Below are 15,400 nucleotides of genomic sequence, written 5' to 3'. Positions count from 1 at the left end.
TCCAACCGGCCTCACAACCGCAGACCTCGTGTAACCACACCAGCCCAGGACCTCCACATCCAGCAGGTTCACCTCCAAGATCGTCTGAGACCAGCCACCCAGACAGCTGCTGGAACAATTGGTTTGCACAACCAAACAATTTCTGCACAAACTGTCAGAAACCGTCTGAGGGACGCTCAACTGCATGCCCGTCGTCCTCATCGGGGTCTTGACCTGACTCCAGCTCGTCGCCGTAACAGACTTGTGTGGGCAAATGCTCACATTCGATGGCGTCTGGCACGTTGGAGAGGTGTGCGCTTCACGGATGAATCATGGTTCACATTGTTCAGGGCAGATGGCAGCTGAGAATGTCCCAGTTCTTGCATGGCCAGCATACTCACCGGACATGTCACCCATTGAGCATGTTCGGGATGTGCTTGACCGGCGTATACGACAGCGTGTACCAGTTCCCACGAATATCCAACAACCTCGCACAGCCATTGAAGTGGAGTGGACCAACATTCCACAGGCCACAATTGACAATCTGATAGACTCCATGCGACGATGTGTTGCACTGCATGAGGCAAATGGTGGTCACACCAGATACTGACCGGTTCTGGGTCCCCAGACCCCCAATAGCGCAAAAAACTGCACATTCCAGGGTGGCCTTTTGTTGTGGGCAGTCTGAGGTACACCTGTGCACTACTCATGATGTCAGATCAGCATCCTGATGTGGCACACCTGTAGGTGGGATGGATTATCTCAATATGGCAGATGTGCCCACTACCACACATTTGGATTGATTTGTGACCACTGTTTGGGAGGGATGGTTATATTGTGTATCTGGAATGAATTTTAGGTCTCTACGTCCATCCCATGGGGAATGGGAGCAGTAACAAAGGTGTTGCGTTTATATTTTTGTTCAGTGTATTATACAGCATTATTTCAACTTTAACTTTCTCAGCTGTAGGAGACACAAATCATAACAAATATGAATCGTGTGTGTTAGCACAAGGTTAATATCTGCATGAGGCAGAAACAGGAGAAAACGATTTCTCAGGGGATTTAAAGAAGCTGGAGAGAAAAACAAAGCCAGGTGATGGACATGCATCGGTGTGGGTTACTCTTTCTGAGAGCAGTGCAAAGAGCCAGTCAACATAAATGTAAAGACATTACTTTTTGTGTCAGCATAGTTGACTTTAACCAGTTAGATTGCCCTAATTTAAAGACCAAAGAAGAACGATTAACTGCTGTGTTATTGGGAAGATTAACAAGGTCGCAGAGCTTTGTGCTTTCTCATTGGCTGCTTTGACAACCTGCTGACTCTGGTTTCAACGCGACCTGTCCTGCTCCATTTTGCCCGGCAATTTGTTTGTATGAAGAATTTTTTAAAGGCTCTTATGGGCACACGTTTGACAAATCCTTATCTTTTGTGTCTTTTTTAAATCTTTTTTCCTTGTAAATCCAAAACTTTATGCTGTTTCTTTGTTAGGACGAAGGTACGAATGTCTGACAGTTGGTCAGAACTACAGCCAATTATCCAGCACAGAAGGCAGACTGTGGCACACTTTGAAGGATGTGCACACTGTACACAGATGAAAGTGACTTATAATAACTACACAGTATTAAGCATTAGTAAGGCATTAGTCAGTGTTAGTCCTCCATAGTACATCATTTACAAACATGAATATAAATGCTTTAGTCTTGATTATAAGCCCACATATAACATGTTTAATGACAAAATTGTTAGTCTGTCATTATAATTTTTAAATGTATTTATATAATATAAATATTATCTATATATTATATCAAAATCTTTTTTTTTTATATTTTATGTAAGTTTTAACAATTTCTAAAAGTATTCCATCAAGTAAAAGTTATTAGGACCTGTTTATCATTTAAAAAGTCAAAGTAAATGATGAACAGTGTATTTAAATGTATACAGATTATGAAATGAGATACTTATAAATGTGTTAATGCTTATTTCTCACAAAGTTACAAAGCTTTGACCAATGAAAGGTCTGCAGGACACTGAGATGCAAATAAGTCTCAGCTTGCAAAAAGAGATACATAACCTACAAATACTTATTACAAGATTTCTGATGTGCAGATTGCAATAAAGGATGCAACATAAGATAGTTACGCAGGAGGAGCTGCTCGTAGCAGCCGGAGCCACGGGGCAACTGGTTTGTGATTGGGACTAACCCTCGTTTCTTTTACCTGCCATGATCCCTGGGAGCTGCCAGACCACAGGCTTAGAGCACTTCAATACATAAAGGGCTCCACCACTTCCTGCGGGGGGGCATTTTCTTTATTTAAACGAGCTTTTGTATTTAACTCAGTATTTGAATTCAGAGTCTAGTGTTTTTTGATTTTCTTCTTTGGTGTTTAGTTGACTAACAAACTGGATTGTACTGGTTGTGACTGTGTTGAGTCATAGTGGTCTGATCAGCCATTATATAAGCCCTTGTTGGTTTGTCGAGTCCACATTTTGTTTGCCTGAGTTCAGTCCTCAGTGCTCGACATTTATCCTTTTTGTAAATATCACTCTTTGGGTTAAATAAAACCCTCTTTTAATATTTATGGGACTCCTCCTGCTTTTCACCTCGGTCCATCACACAAACCACGAAATAACCCATGAAGAAGGTTACCCCAAACAATCGTGCTTCACTAACAAAGAATCCATCATGTTAAGAGCTTAGGATGTATTTAGTTCCTAAAGCTTGGCTGTCCTCTGGTGTAGTCAGTCAGCTAGTGTTAGCGTTAATGTTAACACTAACAAATATAAGCTAGCATCAAAGTAAAGAAAGCTACAATTCATAAAATCCAAATTCAGTTTATTACAACAAAAAATGATACATTAACTACTGAATTTTGCTCCTGTGAAATAAAATGATTTGCTGGTGATTTACACGCATAGTTCACTGTACAACAGGAACGTGCTGAGCATAGCCTAAGCTGTTATTGAGCGTTTAACATGTGCTCTGAAGTAGCAGCAAAAGGTTTTAAAGCAACAAGGCTGAAAGAGAAGCTGAAGCCAAAGCAGCTCGTCCACTGACATGAGGGCTCATTACCTGGTGACAGCCTCTACAGGTTTCTCAGGGTGGACAAACTTTCCACAATTCACACTACAAACAGAACAGGAAGGGAGACAGAATCACATTAAATCAAAGCGGTAACTCAACAATGAAACCAAATTATGCAATATTTAATAGTTATAGTCAAATAAACCAACAAATAAAAGATGTTTGTTCTCCAGAACATCAGATTTGACTTTGATCAGTCCCACAATCATTCAGAGCCTCCTGTTAGCCCCACACACCCTGATTCTTTCAGATTCTCATCATGCCTTTTATATCGTTTGTACAATGAAACAAGTGAATAGTTGCGGACAGACAGAGGAACTAAAAAGACAAATGTGTCAAACACGGTCAGAGCTTAAAAACTCATCTAAACTCGTTAGGATGATGAAAATGTGAAACTATTAGCAAAACATCAGAGAAAGATGTGAGCTGAACGTGACAGGACGGGCGAAAACTTGAAGCACCGATAAAAGCAAGAGCTGCAGAGGTGTGTGGTACATCCGAATGAGAATGATTATGTTGCCATAGATTAGCATCAGTAATGAAAAAAAGGGAGGAGCAGCCTCTCTGATAAGGGGCACAGATGGAGGCGGGGCAGAGGAAGTGACCTTCGTAACAGAGAATTAAAAAAGGGGAGACAGAAAGAGAGAACGGGACTCAGACCAGATCGACCCTGATGACCATGCTTCCCTTGGAGGCGCGCTGTACACCGTGTGGTATGAAGGCTCTCGCTACCAGCTGCCCTGACTGCTACATATATCACTTTGGAGCATCTTTTGTTGGAGGGATGACAGAGCCAGGAGCTGCTTTCTCTGAGTTGTGGTTGAATGCCAGGGTGATCTGGACTTTAACTGCTGCAGGTACCCTGACTGCACCTGAAACCACAGCATGCAGGAGACGGATAGACCATGTGTATTACTGGGCCACGGATTCCTGTTTCCAAGGAGATGGAGCGGACATGCAGCAGCATTGAAGACCAGGGATGGAGGACAAGGTCAGGGAAATGCCACCACCCTGGGACTATGCTAAGACCCCCTGCAGCAACGCGGGACGAGCTGGGGGACATGGTACAGAGTCTGAGCTCATGCTCCTCTAACATCATAGATGTCTCGATTTTGTGTCTGGAGACGTGATTCAACTTTGACCTTTCATAGGGATGGCAAAGTTTAAACTCCGTTTTAAAATCAAGTATGTGGGGAAAAGAATGACAGGGTGTGGCTGCACATCACATGACTTTACTTAAGGAACGTTATTGGATGTCTAGACAGTGAGAGAAGAGGCGGGTGGAGCCTAAGCACTTGGCAGAGACATTATTGGTCAACACGTTCTCACTCCCAAAGCGTAACATTTCATGCTAGATGACAAATCGTCAATATATTACGCTCGGGGCACCCAACACGCCCTAGATTACGAGATCAGAAAAATTAGGAAACATGAGAATCGTTTGGAACGGATCTACATGTTTCCAGCTTCTTGCAGCTTTTCCCAACTGTGAGCAGATTTATAGTCCTGCTGTATTCCCGAAGGATCGAATTTTCAGGGAATCCTGCCTTCTTGTTAGATTATTTTCCTCAGCACGGGACACAGAGATGAAGGCGACGGTGGCCAGGGCGTGCTCAGTCTCTACTCCAACCTCTCTCCTCCCCGAGATGAGATCGAAGTCAGCGTTAGAGTAGGTTAATTAGTTATTTTGTGACTGTTATTATCATTTGAGTATTAACCCATTTTAGAGTAAATAGCTCTTATAGTTCAACCCTTTAAATTTAACAGAGCCCTGAGGCCCCTAAAATTAACCCTGGTACAACAAGTGCACCAATCTAGAGGGCTGTCATGAATGTGGCTTATAGAGGCTGGGCCTGCAAAGGTGAAGTGGGAACAGAAGTGGGAGACTCCCTCACTCATGTAGGCTCCATCTGAACTCTGCATTGCCTTCTGGGTCATACTCACAGGATCAGAGTTTTTAAAGAGAGAGCTGGCCTAGACTTCCTGTATTGTGGTCCTGGGCTCTGCTGATGGAAAGAAGAGTCATGATGGGGACATGTGCTTGCAAACAGTTTTTAAGGAGGGAGATTAAAAAGAGAAGACACTGAACACCAAACTGAAACCAGGAAATCATTTGGAAATATTAAAGAAACAAAGTGTTTGTCAGCCTGGCTACAGAGCTGAAGAGAAACCTGGGGTTGTTCTTATTCTTCAATCAGTGATGAATAGTAAGATGTTCTGGCTTTGCGGAGGGCTTTCTTATAAAGCAGCAAACTATTTCTCCAGGCTAAATGATGATCCTCTAGATTTGTGACACGCCATTTCCTCTCCAGATTACGAGTCATCTGCTTTAGGGTACGTGTTTGAGAATTATACCACGGAGTCAGGTACTTCTGATTAGAGACCTTAGTTTTCACAGGAGCTACAGTATCCAGAGTCGTACGTAGTGAGGAGGTGAAATTATTAACAAGATGATCTACCTCTGTTGGAGCAGCGTTCAGGTAGCTGCTCTGCTCTGTGTTGGTACAGGGCATTGAAGATGATAACAGTGGGTGGATTATATATTTAAACTTAGTTACAGCGCTTTCAGAAAGACATCTACTTTGATAAAGTCTACTCTGCTGTGTAATCAATTATTGTAAATGTAAATGTTATCAGGAAATGATCAGACAGGAGAGGGTTTTCAGGAAACACTGTTAAATGTTCAGGTTCTATGCCATATGTTAAAACAAGATCTAGAGTGTGATTAAAGTGGTGGGTGGGTTCTTTTACATTTTGAGAGAAGCCAATTGAGTCTAATAACAGATTAAATGCCATGTTGGGGCTGTCATTCTTAGCATCTACATGGATGTTAAAATCACCCACAATAATTATTTTATATGAGCTGAGAATCAGATAAAAAGTCTGAGAAATCAGAGAGAAACTCTGTGTAAGGCCCAGGTGGACCATAGATGAGAACAAGACTGGTTTCTGAGTTTTACAGCTGGGGTGGACGAGGCTGAGCATCAGGCTTTCAAATGAATTAAAAGTCTGTCTGGGTCTTTGGTTGATTAAGAAGTTGCACTTTTCTGTTGCGCTGTTGTGTCTGGTCACTTTGCACAACTGCACTTCATGTGTTGATTGTTGTACGTAGCACGGCGGTGTTGGAGGAACGCTGTCTCACTTCACTGTGTGCTGCACAGCCTGGGAATGACTTGGAGAGGAAAATTGCTGCCTCAGCTTTTATTCTTGGTGAACTTGCTCCTCCACCTCTATACACTCACACATACATGTGTGACACATGCACACTCACACATACATGTGTGACACATGCACACTCACACATACATGTGTGACACATGCACACTCACACATACATGTGTGACACATGCACACTCACACATACATGTGTGACACATGCACACATTCCTACTCTTTACACATCCTGTACTTTGTGTGTCTCAGCAATCAATTAAACTGCACTTCCAAAAAACTTCCATTACAGAGGTTACATTTTCTCATTCATCACACTGACTGATTTATGCTTGATTATATTTGATTAGAATTATTCATGATGAACTTTGCTGTTGTCAAGGAGCTCATCTCGACCCGAGAGCCAAACTAAGCATCCAGCCTTTTATGGCTGTGGCAGCACAGAGTGTTTGGCAAAGTGCACCAAAGGAACATTAGATCCACAAAAGCCAGGAGTCATAACTGTACAGGTCACATCAGCAAACTTACTTGGACTGAACTTAAAAGGAGGAATATTTCACTTTCATCATCATCATCATCATCATCATCATCAGTGCGGAACAAGGTGAAAGTCTCATTAGCAGTTTAACACCTTTCGTTCCCTCTTACTTTCTCACCTCCGCTGTTTTCAGCAGGTTTAAAAATACACATTCTGTGCACCTAATTAACATAATTTTACATCACACACACACACACACACACACACACACACACACACACACACACACACATCCTTAACTGCTACCTTGACTCAGGAGATAATTGGGAAGGAAGAAGAAGAGAGTGAGAAAAGGAGCGAGAGAGATCCTGCCAAAGTGAACTTAGAAGTAACGTGTGTGTGTGTGTGTGTGTGTGTGTGTGTGTGTGTGTGTGTGTGTGTGTGTCTCTGTGTGTGTGTGTGTGTGTCTCTGTGTGTGTGTGTGTGTGTGTGTGTGTGTGTGTGTCTCTGTGTGTGTGTGTGTGTGTGTGTGTGTGTGTGTCAGCTGCACAAGAACAGAGAAAAAAGCTCCATCCCTAAATTTAATTTCAGCTCAGTTATCCTGATTTTTTTTATTGTTAATCTCTAGTTTTGTTCCTTGGAGAGGAGAAAGTCACTTCTTTATTACGACTGTCTATGTTGCTATTTTATGATTCTGAAGCAAAGCTGGCAAAAACAAACAATTGCACACACACAGGCAACAGCAAAGGAAATCAGACATGTGGATCTAAGTGACGTGCAACAGTCAAACCTTGTAAACACGGAGGGCTGGAAACTGGAGAGAAATCAGTGATTCATGCATTTGAGAAGTGTGAGAAGTGTGAGAATCGGTCACATCTGCACATCTATAACAGCTGCACCCGTTCCTAACAGTTTCCTTTGACCTTTGAAATCAGCACAGAAATCAGTCGCATTTAATGCTGCGTGTACGTGTGACAGTGCAGAGAAACTTACTGTTCATTAACCACAAAGATGCAGTTGTCTTGTGAGGGGAACCCAGACACCGGGTGCTTACAGGTCACCTTTCGCTCATTGTGGCTGCAGAGAGAGAAAAGGAAAGACAGGAAAACAAAGTGTGAGTGAATTCATAGAAAATGATTTCGATCTAAACCTTCAGAGAGTGGTGACCTGTCCACGGGTACCCTGACCTACCCATCACAGCAAGGAGAGGCTTTAAATCTAATGTGACTTAAAGACATGCAGTCACAAATCAAACTTATCAGCCATCGTTTTATTGATGTATCAGGAGAAAAGGAAAACAGTTCTCTGCAGACACTGACATGCAGAACAACAGCACCACACTTATTTACACATCTGGAACAGTGTGTGGTGCTAAACATCAGCATGATGTCTCGATGCATGCTCCGTCATGCAGGTACGTAGATCCCAAAGGTTGGTTCGGTTCATCTGGACGTTCTCAGTGGGAGAACCGTTCCACCATCATCATCACCAGGTGACTTCTTCAGTCTCAGCTGACTGCAGGTGCCCAACATTATAAACAGGACATTTGCACAATGCTACCTTCTTTGATCAAATGCAAATTGTCATGACTAGTAAACAACAACCAGTGATCAGAGCTGTATCAGAAAATACAAAATGAGATGATAATTATCATCCTGTCGCTGCTGCAGTTATGTTGACCTTGCAACAACCAGTTATTTAAGATAAGTTACTTTAACGTCTTAGTTGTAATTTCTGAGTGATGTTAAGACATTAAAAGTGTCTTCATGGCAAAGTTATTTGAACCATTTATTTAAGTGCTTAAACTCACATTTTGTAGCATTTCCCCTGGAGACCAGTAAAGTATTCTGATTCTGATTTAAGATTCATTTCTGCTGGAAGCACCATCAGGTTAAAGTGAACTTTGTTCTTTGTAAGACCCTTCAGTTAGTGAAGAATCTAAAACACTCTTAGTTTACTTGCAGAGAGTTGCTACAGCTGCAGCTTGGTGTCACTGCCAGCTACCAGCGTGGAGTCCTGCTGTGGAGCTTCATCACTTAGCTGACAGGTCTGGTCAGCACCACAGAAGATAAGTGAGCATGAGCACAGTGTGTGTAACTGACAGGTCATTTGAAATAGTTCATATACAGAGGACATCTTACTAACATGGTTAGAACTCGCCACTTTGGATTGTGGGCACTACAGTCGACAGTGCAGGAGCAGCAGCTGGAGAGCGTCGTGGTAATACTACACACATGCTAACCAAGCCTACCTCAGACATCAGCGAGAGACAAAAACGAAGCCGTCAGGTGCCGAGGAAACAGGACACACTGATGAGAAGGCTACTGGAACAAGACGGCATCAGTGGGCAAGAGAAACAGGGCGCTGCTGGGATGCTACAACGCAGGTCACCCAGTGGGAGGGGTTACGTGGACAGGATGAGGGACCTCTCGAATCTTCGATACCCAGGATCCAGACTGACGGTGAAACATCTAGTGGTGCAGTGTTTCCACACAGGAAGAAGGAACTGCTCTAACGGCGAGAGACTGACGAGGTACAACACGAATGCTACGGAGCCAGGATGATCTCTATGTGCTGTGACGTACCGTCTCTGCTGAAGTCAGCTTATTTTATTAGAAATAATGAAGCCGGTGGTTCATTCATTTCACTGTATGCATCCAATTTCATTTTGTTTATAAAGTGCTGAATCACAGCAACACTTGCCTCCAAGCAGTTTATACTGTAAGGTAAAAAACCTACAATAATAACAACAACGGGGAGACCAACAGGGCCACAAATCTGCTCCTCAGCGTTATATTCCTGCTGCCTTACAACTCTGGTGTAAACCCCACTGAGTCACAGTCACTGCAGGTGTGGACAAGCACACCTGCACCACGCTGTGAGCTAACAGTGCTAACCACCGCACCATTGTACTGGCCCCATAATGTGTATTTATTATCTCACTCTTATTGCCTGTTCTTATTGTTCTGATCTTCAACGTCATGCTGCTCTGTTGTTTGTTATTTGCCACTTGGGGATAAATAAAGTCTTTCTGATTCTGATTCATTCTCTCGTCTGACCTTTGACTGAGACGACAACAAACAAACCTTCAAGATCTGCCATCACTGAGTACGTCCCAATTCACAGGCCAAATATGTGCAGTTTCATTGTACTGAGCTGTAATTTGGTGGACAACAGGTGGAAGTCACTGTCACTTGGAAACAAATTTACACAGTTTACATGTTGTTGGAAACACTCTTAAAGGAAGTAAACAAGTCAACAAAATGCAGCTAATCCCGGCCCAGGACCGCCGTCAAATCAGCCGTCATTGGTGAGCAGTGAAGTCAGTCGCCGTTGAACTTCACCAGTTAAGAAAAAGACGAGTCGTGAGGCTGCAGGGCTCGTTTCTACCTGTTCATGTCGCTCCAGTAGAATCACTGCGACGGTCGCTTTGCAGAGTCTTTGTGCTGCAGGGTGTGTGTGTGTCTGTGTCTATGTGTCTGTGTCTCTGTCTGTGTGTGTCTGTCTGTCTGTGTCTCTGTCTGTGTGTGTGTGTGTCTGTCTGTCTGTATGTCTGTGTGTGTGTGTCTGTGTCTATGTGTCTGTGTGTGTGTGTCTGTGTCTATGTGTCTGTCTGTGTGTCTGTCTGTGTGTGTGTGTCTGTCTGTGTGTCTGTCTGTGTGTGTGTCTGTGTGTGTCTGTGTGTGTGTGTCTGTGTGTGTCTGTGTGTGTGTGTCTGTCTGTATGTCTGTGTGTCTGTGTCTATGTGTCTGTGTGTCTGTGTCTATGTGTCTGTGTCTATGTGTCTGTGTGTGTGTCTGTGTCTATGTGTCTGTGTGTGTCTGTCTGTGTCTCTGTCTGTGTGTGTCTGTCTGTCTGTGTCTCTGTCTGTGTGTGTCTGTCTGTGTGTGTGTGTGTCTGTCTGTCTGTATGTCTGTGTGTGTGTGTCTGTGTCTATGTGTCTGTGTGTGTGTGTCTGTGTCTATGTGTCTGTCTGTGTGTCTGTCTGTGTGTGTGTGTCTGTCTGTGTGTGTGTCTGTGTGTGTGTCTGTGTGTGTCTGTCTGTATCTGTCTGTGTGTCTGTGTCTATGTGTCTGTGTGTGTGTCTGTGTCTATGTGTCTGTCTGTGTGTGTGTGTGTGTGTGTGTGTGTGTGTGTGTGTGTGTGTGTGTGTGTGTGTGTGTGTGTCTGTCTGTGTCTATGTGTCTGTCTGTCTGTGTGTGTGTGTGTGTGTGTGTGTGTGTGTGTGTGTGTGTGTGTGTGTGTGTGTCTGTCTGTGTCTATGTGTCTGTCTGTGTCTGTCTGTGTCTATGTGTCTGTCTGTCTGTGTGTGTGTGTGTGTGTGTGTGTGTGTGTGTGTGTGTGTGTGTGTGTGTGTGTGTGTGTGTGTGTGTGTCTGTGTGTGTGTGTCTGTCTGTGTCTATGTGTCTGTCTGTGTCTGTCTGTGTCTATGTGTCTGTCTGTCTGTGTGTGTGTGTGTGTGTGTGTGTGTGTGTCTGTCTGTGTCTATGTGTCTGTCTGTGTCTGTCTGTGTCTATGTGTCTGTCTGTCTGTCTGTCTGTGTGTGTGTGTGTGTGTGTGTGTGTGTGTGTGTGTGTCTGTCTGTGTCTATGTGTCTGTCTGTCTGTGTGTGTGTGTGTGTGTGTGTGTGTGTGTGTGTGTGTGTCTGTCTGTGTGTGTGTGTCTGTGTGTCTGTCTGTCTGTGTGTGTGTCTGTCTCTGTCTGTGTGTGTCTGTCTGTGTCTGTGTGTCTGTGTGTGTCTGTCTGTGTCTATGTGTCTGTGTGTGTCTGTCTGTGTCTATGTGTCTGTCTGTCTGTCTGTCTGTCTGTCTGTCTGTGTGTGTGTGTGTGTGTGTGTGTGTGTGTGTGTGTGTCTGTCTGTCTGTCTGTCTGTGTCTCTGTCTGTGTGTGTCTGTCTGTGTGTGTGTGTGTGTCTGTGTGTCTGTCTGTCTGTGTGTGTGTGTCTGTGTGTCTGTCTGTCTGTCTGTGTGTGTGTGTGTCTGTCTGTGTGTGTGTGTGTCTGTCTGTGTGTGTGTGTGTCTGTGTGTGTGTGCCCTCATTAGGACAGGGGTCTGTGTTGGTAGGTTTATACTGTTAAATGGTAATAATGAGACTATTTCAGGTGATTCTACAGAGGAAGATGAAAGTAATGTTACGAGTAGAATAATGTATGATTTTCTCTTTGGAGTAATTAAGTAATTACTCCAAAGAATAATTACTTAATTACTTTTGAGTAAGAGTAATGTACTGTATTACCTTTAAAGGAAGTGTTCTGTGGAAAGTGTAATACATTTCTTTTTTCGAGTAATGACCCCACACTGGTCACAACACAAAGAGAAACAGACATCTGACTGCACAACACGCAACTCATTTGCACCAGTGTAACGTTGTTGCTATGCAGCTTAGTGATGGTGGTAACGCTCAGGACAGAGCGAGTGAGAACCCAACGACAATCGATAAGTAATCTCGATAATGGAACGGGAACCGCTACATTTGGATCCGTTCCTATTAGAGAGTAAACGAGATCATTTCATCACAGCCACTGAAAGATGATTATGAGGCAATTTCCAGCATTTCATTCCTCAATCTCTATTCTCCAAGAGGGAGATAATAGAAATACAAATAACATAAACAGGGACAGAAATTGTAGCATCATATAGAATCTTTAAGTACAGTAATAATATTCCAGTTAACACAAAAACAGCCACACTGGAGAGGTTTCACTTTACTGGGTTGCTATGGAACATTTATGGGGCCGAGAAAGAATCCGGTATCACCAGTTATGTTTTTTTTATTATGGTTTAAGACTATAACACTAGCAGTCACAGTCACTGCTGGATGCTCTGCTTTTTAAGGAGACTGAAGTCTTTACTTGGGGACCGATTTAAATCCAGTTAGTACACACAACCACCGCCGTTTCCCAGTTCATCTGCTGCCTTGCTTCATTTGTTCAACAATTAAAGCAGAGAGTTGACTGATCTGATTCATCTGACAGTGGTATACAGGTGTTTACAGCTGTAAGCTGTCTGTGTGATAAATGACTTTGCATATGGGGCAAACTTTTCAAGCCACTTTGTTTTTTTGTAAAGCCACGGTATGTCACAATGCTGCAGAGTTTGTTGTGATAACAAATTGTATTGTAATTGGCCTTAAACACTACAAAATGTCCCACAATTCTTCTGTGTTTGCCGCTGGTAGACTGTATGCGCGATCGGCTCAGAGAATCTAATGGAACTGGGAAGCGTATTTACACACTGAAAAAAAGGGTTAGGTGAGCAATATTTGAACTCTTTAAAAGAAAATGGAAGAAAACGAGCTCATCAGGATGAAACAAACACACAACCTGCACCAACTGAAGATGCGTCTAACAAGAAAGGCAACAAGTACAACAGCGAGTGGGAAAAGCACTTTCCGTGGCTGATTCACGGTGTAAGGCACAACTGTTATTTCGTCTGTACCGATCAGACGCAGTGAACAAAAAACACCACATTTCATGTTTGTACTACAAAACTACCAACCTTTGTAGCAGCTGTGCTATAAGCTAACAAAGTTAACGTACTGTTGGTTAGGCGCCATCTAAAAATTTCCTGCACATGTCAAAACATATTTTATGAGTCACTTCCCATCATCAAAACTTTCTTATGATAGAAAAACAAACAAACAGGGTTTTGTCCTGTCACAGTGAAGTGATTTACTTTAGAGTGTACCGACTTTCCAAAATGAGCTAGCTAGCTAGCTAGTATCGGTAGCATCTACTATTCCACAACCATAAACATGCTGTTAACTTCAGCATTGGCTTAGCTAAAAGCTACCTGCTGTGATTGGAGCACCAACATCATTCTCCTCTGACTGACTTCGTTGCCATGGTTATGCAGCTTTAACTTAGTTTATATGAGCTTCTTCAAAATGTGAGACGGGACTGACGGACACTTGTAACAGCCATCCTGTTGGAAACCATCCTAGCTGACTTGATTGGTCCCAACCATGTTCCACTAGTGTGCAGGAGTCAGAGGAAGACGGCAACACTGGAAATGTGGAATTTTCAATTTTTCTTTTTCAAAAAGGTCCAATGAAATACAACAACATGGGGTAAGCCATTAGCCCATTATTCTCCCATCATCATCAACAAACAGTGTTGGGAGTAATGGAATACATGCACCAGCGTTACGTGTTTAAAATACAAAACATGAGTAACTGTATTCCGTTACAGTTACCGAAAGGTGGTATTCAGAATACAGTTACTTTGTTGAAATAAATGGATTACACTGCAGTCTTTTCCTGTTTCATATGTTCGGCTATGCCCTCTCTGTTTTTGGTAACCCAAACAAAACACACAGTAAGAGGCTCTAATGCCTGGGTCTCAATCTCGCGGCCCATGTCACCCCTACTTTCTGCCATAATGACGTGAAGAAATATTTTTTAAAATTATTATTCAATTTAATATGAAGGCAACAGGCAGAGTGTTACAGGCATCACCCTAAAGAATGTAGCCTCATGGGCAGTGTAGTCCGTGCTGTAGCCCAGCTGTAAGTAAGCTATTAAGACTCGACTGTACGCTGTGTTTGTGTTTTCCTCCACAACAATAAGTCCCGTTGGAGCAGCCTTTCAACGCCTCTCTCTGACTCTCGCTAGCAAAGTTGACCCAGACAACAAAGTAAAGCTAGTTTTCAGCTACGAGCCCGACACGAACCCGACGTATTAGCCAGAGGTCCTTTACTACGGTTCGGAGCCGCGGACCTGTTTTATATACGCGCCGAATAGTTTTCTATACGAGATCACTGCAAAAAGTGCAGCCTTACCTAATGTCCACCTACTGTTACTCATTTATATTAAGATTTTAACATCTAGCTGGTGTTGGTATGGAGAGTAACCTTCAGTAATAGTAATAAATCACAGCAATAGGACATTCATGTAGTTGTAAAAAGCACGATAATATAATAGGTAATTCAAAGTATTCAGAATACGTTACTGCCATTGAGTAATGTAACAGAATACGTTACAAAATACATTTTGGGGCATGTAATCTGTAGTGGAATACATTTTAAAAGTAACATCAGAACATCAGAACATCAGAAACTTTATTGTCATTGTCACGAGAACAACGAAATGAAGAATGGTCCCCGATCATTGCATCATCCCTAGCAATATCAAAATATAAATAAAACAATAAAATTCAATAAATAAAATAGATAGAATACTTAAAATACTAATAAGATGTAACAGTAAAACATTCACATACATTCCCACACACATGCTTCAGACCGTGCATAGATTAACACAAGAGTGGCGTGATGGACATTTTTTTGTAGTATTCAGATGTGTTATTGCAGTTGGATAACAGCTGTGTTTGAGTCTATTAGTCCTTGCTCTGATTGCCCTGTACCGTCTGCCTGAGGGCAGCAGTTCGAACAGGGAGTGGCCAGGATGTGAGGTGTCTTTTATGATGTTTTGGGCCTTTTTAAAACAGTGGGCGTTGTGTAGAACTTCCAGTGTGGGGAGAGGGCAGCCAGTGATCTTTTGGGCGGTGTTAATGATCCCTTGGAGTGCTTTCCTCTGAGCCCCTGTGCAGCTAGTGTACCAAATACATATGCAGTAAGTTAGAACACTCTCAATGGTGGCTCTGTAGAAGGACACCAGCAGTTTCTGTGTGATGTTATTCCTCCTGAGAATTCTCAGGAAGTACAGTCTCTGTTGGGCCTTTTTCAGC

The 15,400-nt window shown here is 42.9% G+C and overlaps 1 protein-coding gene across 3 annotated transcripts in view; it reads right to left on the bottom strand.

Moving 5' to 3' along the window:
- LOC147310689 (pleckstrin homology domain-containing family A member 5-like) overlaps positions 1 to 15,400 on the bottom strand; it is a 157,735-nt gene that overhangs the window by 82,117 nt on the left and 60,218 nt on the right. For 2 of the 3 annotated variants that reach the window (XM_086268990.1, XM_086268992.1), the window contains exons 4-5: positions 7,708 to 7,791; positions 3,054 to 3,107 (exon numbers count right to left, since the gene is read on the bottom strand). In XM_086268990.1, coding sequence (XP_086125116.1) covers positions 3,054 to 3,107; positions 7,708 to 7,791 — 138 coding nt within the window. The remainder of the gene's footprint in view (positions 1 to 3,053; positions 3,108 to 7,707; positions 7,792 to 15,400) is intronic. The other variant, XM_086268991.1, reaches the window with a different exon arrangement.

This window comes from Aulonocara sp. 'chitande type north' Nkhata Bay, linkage group LG17 (assembly GCF_057382095.1).
Source record: "Aulonocara sp. 'chitande type north' Nkhata Bay isolate Kocher_YH1m ecotype deep benthic linkage group LG17, A_spYH_male_GT1.1, whole genome shotgun sequence".
NCBI lineage: Eukaryota > Metazoa > Chordata > Actinopteri > Cichliformes > Cichlidae > Aulonocara > Aulonocara sp. 'chitande type north' Nkhata Bay.
The sequence above is the reverse complement of the archived record's forward strand: the minus strand, read 5'-3'. Positions and strand labels throughout refer to the sequence as shown.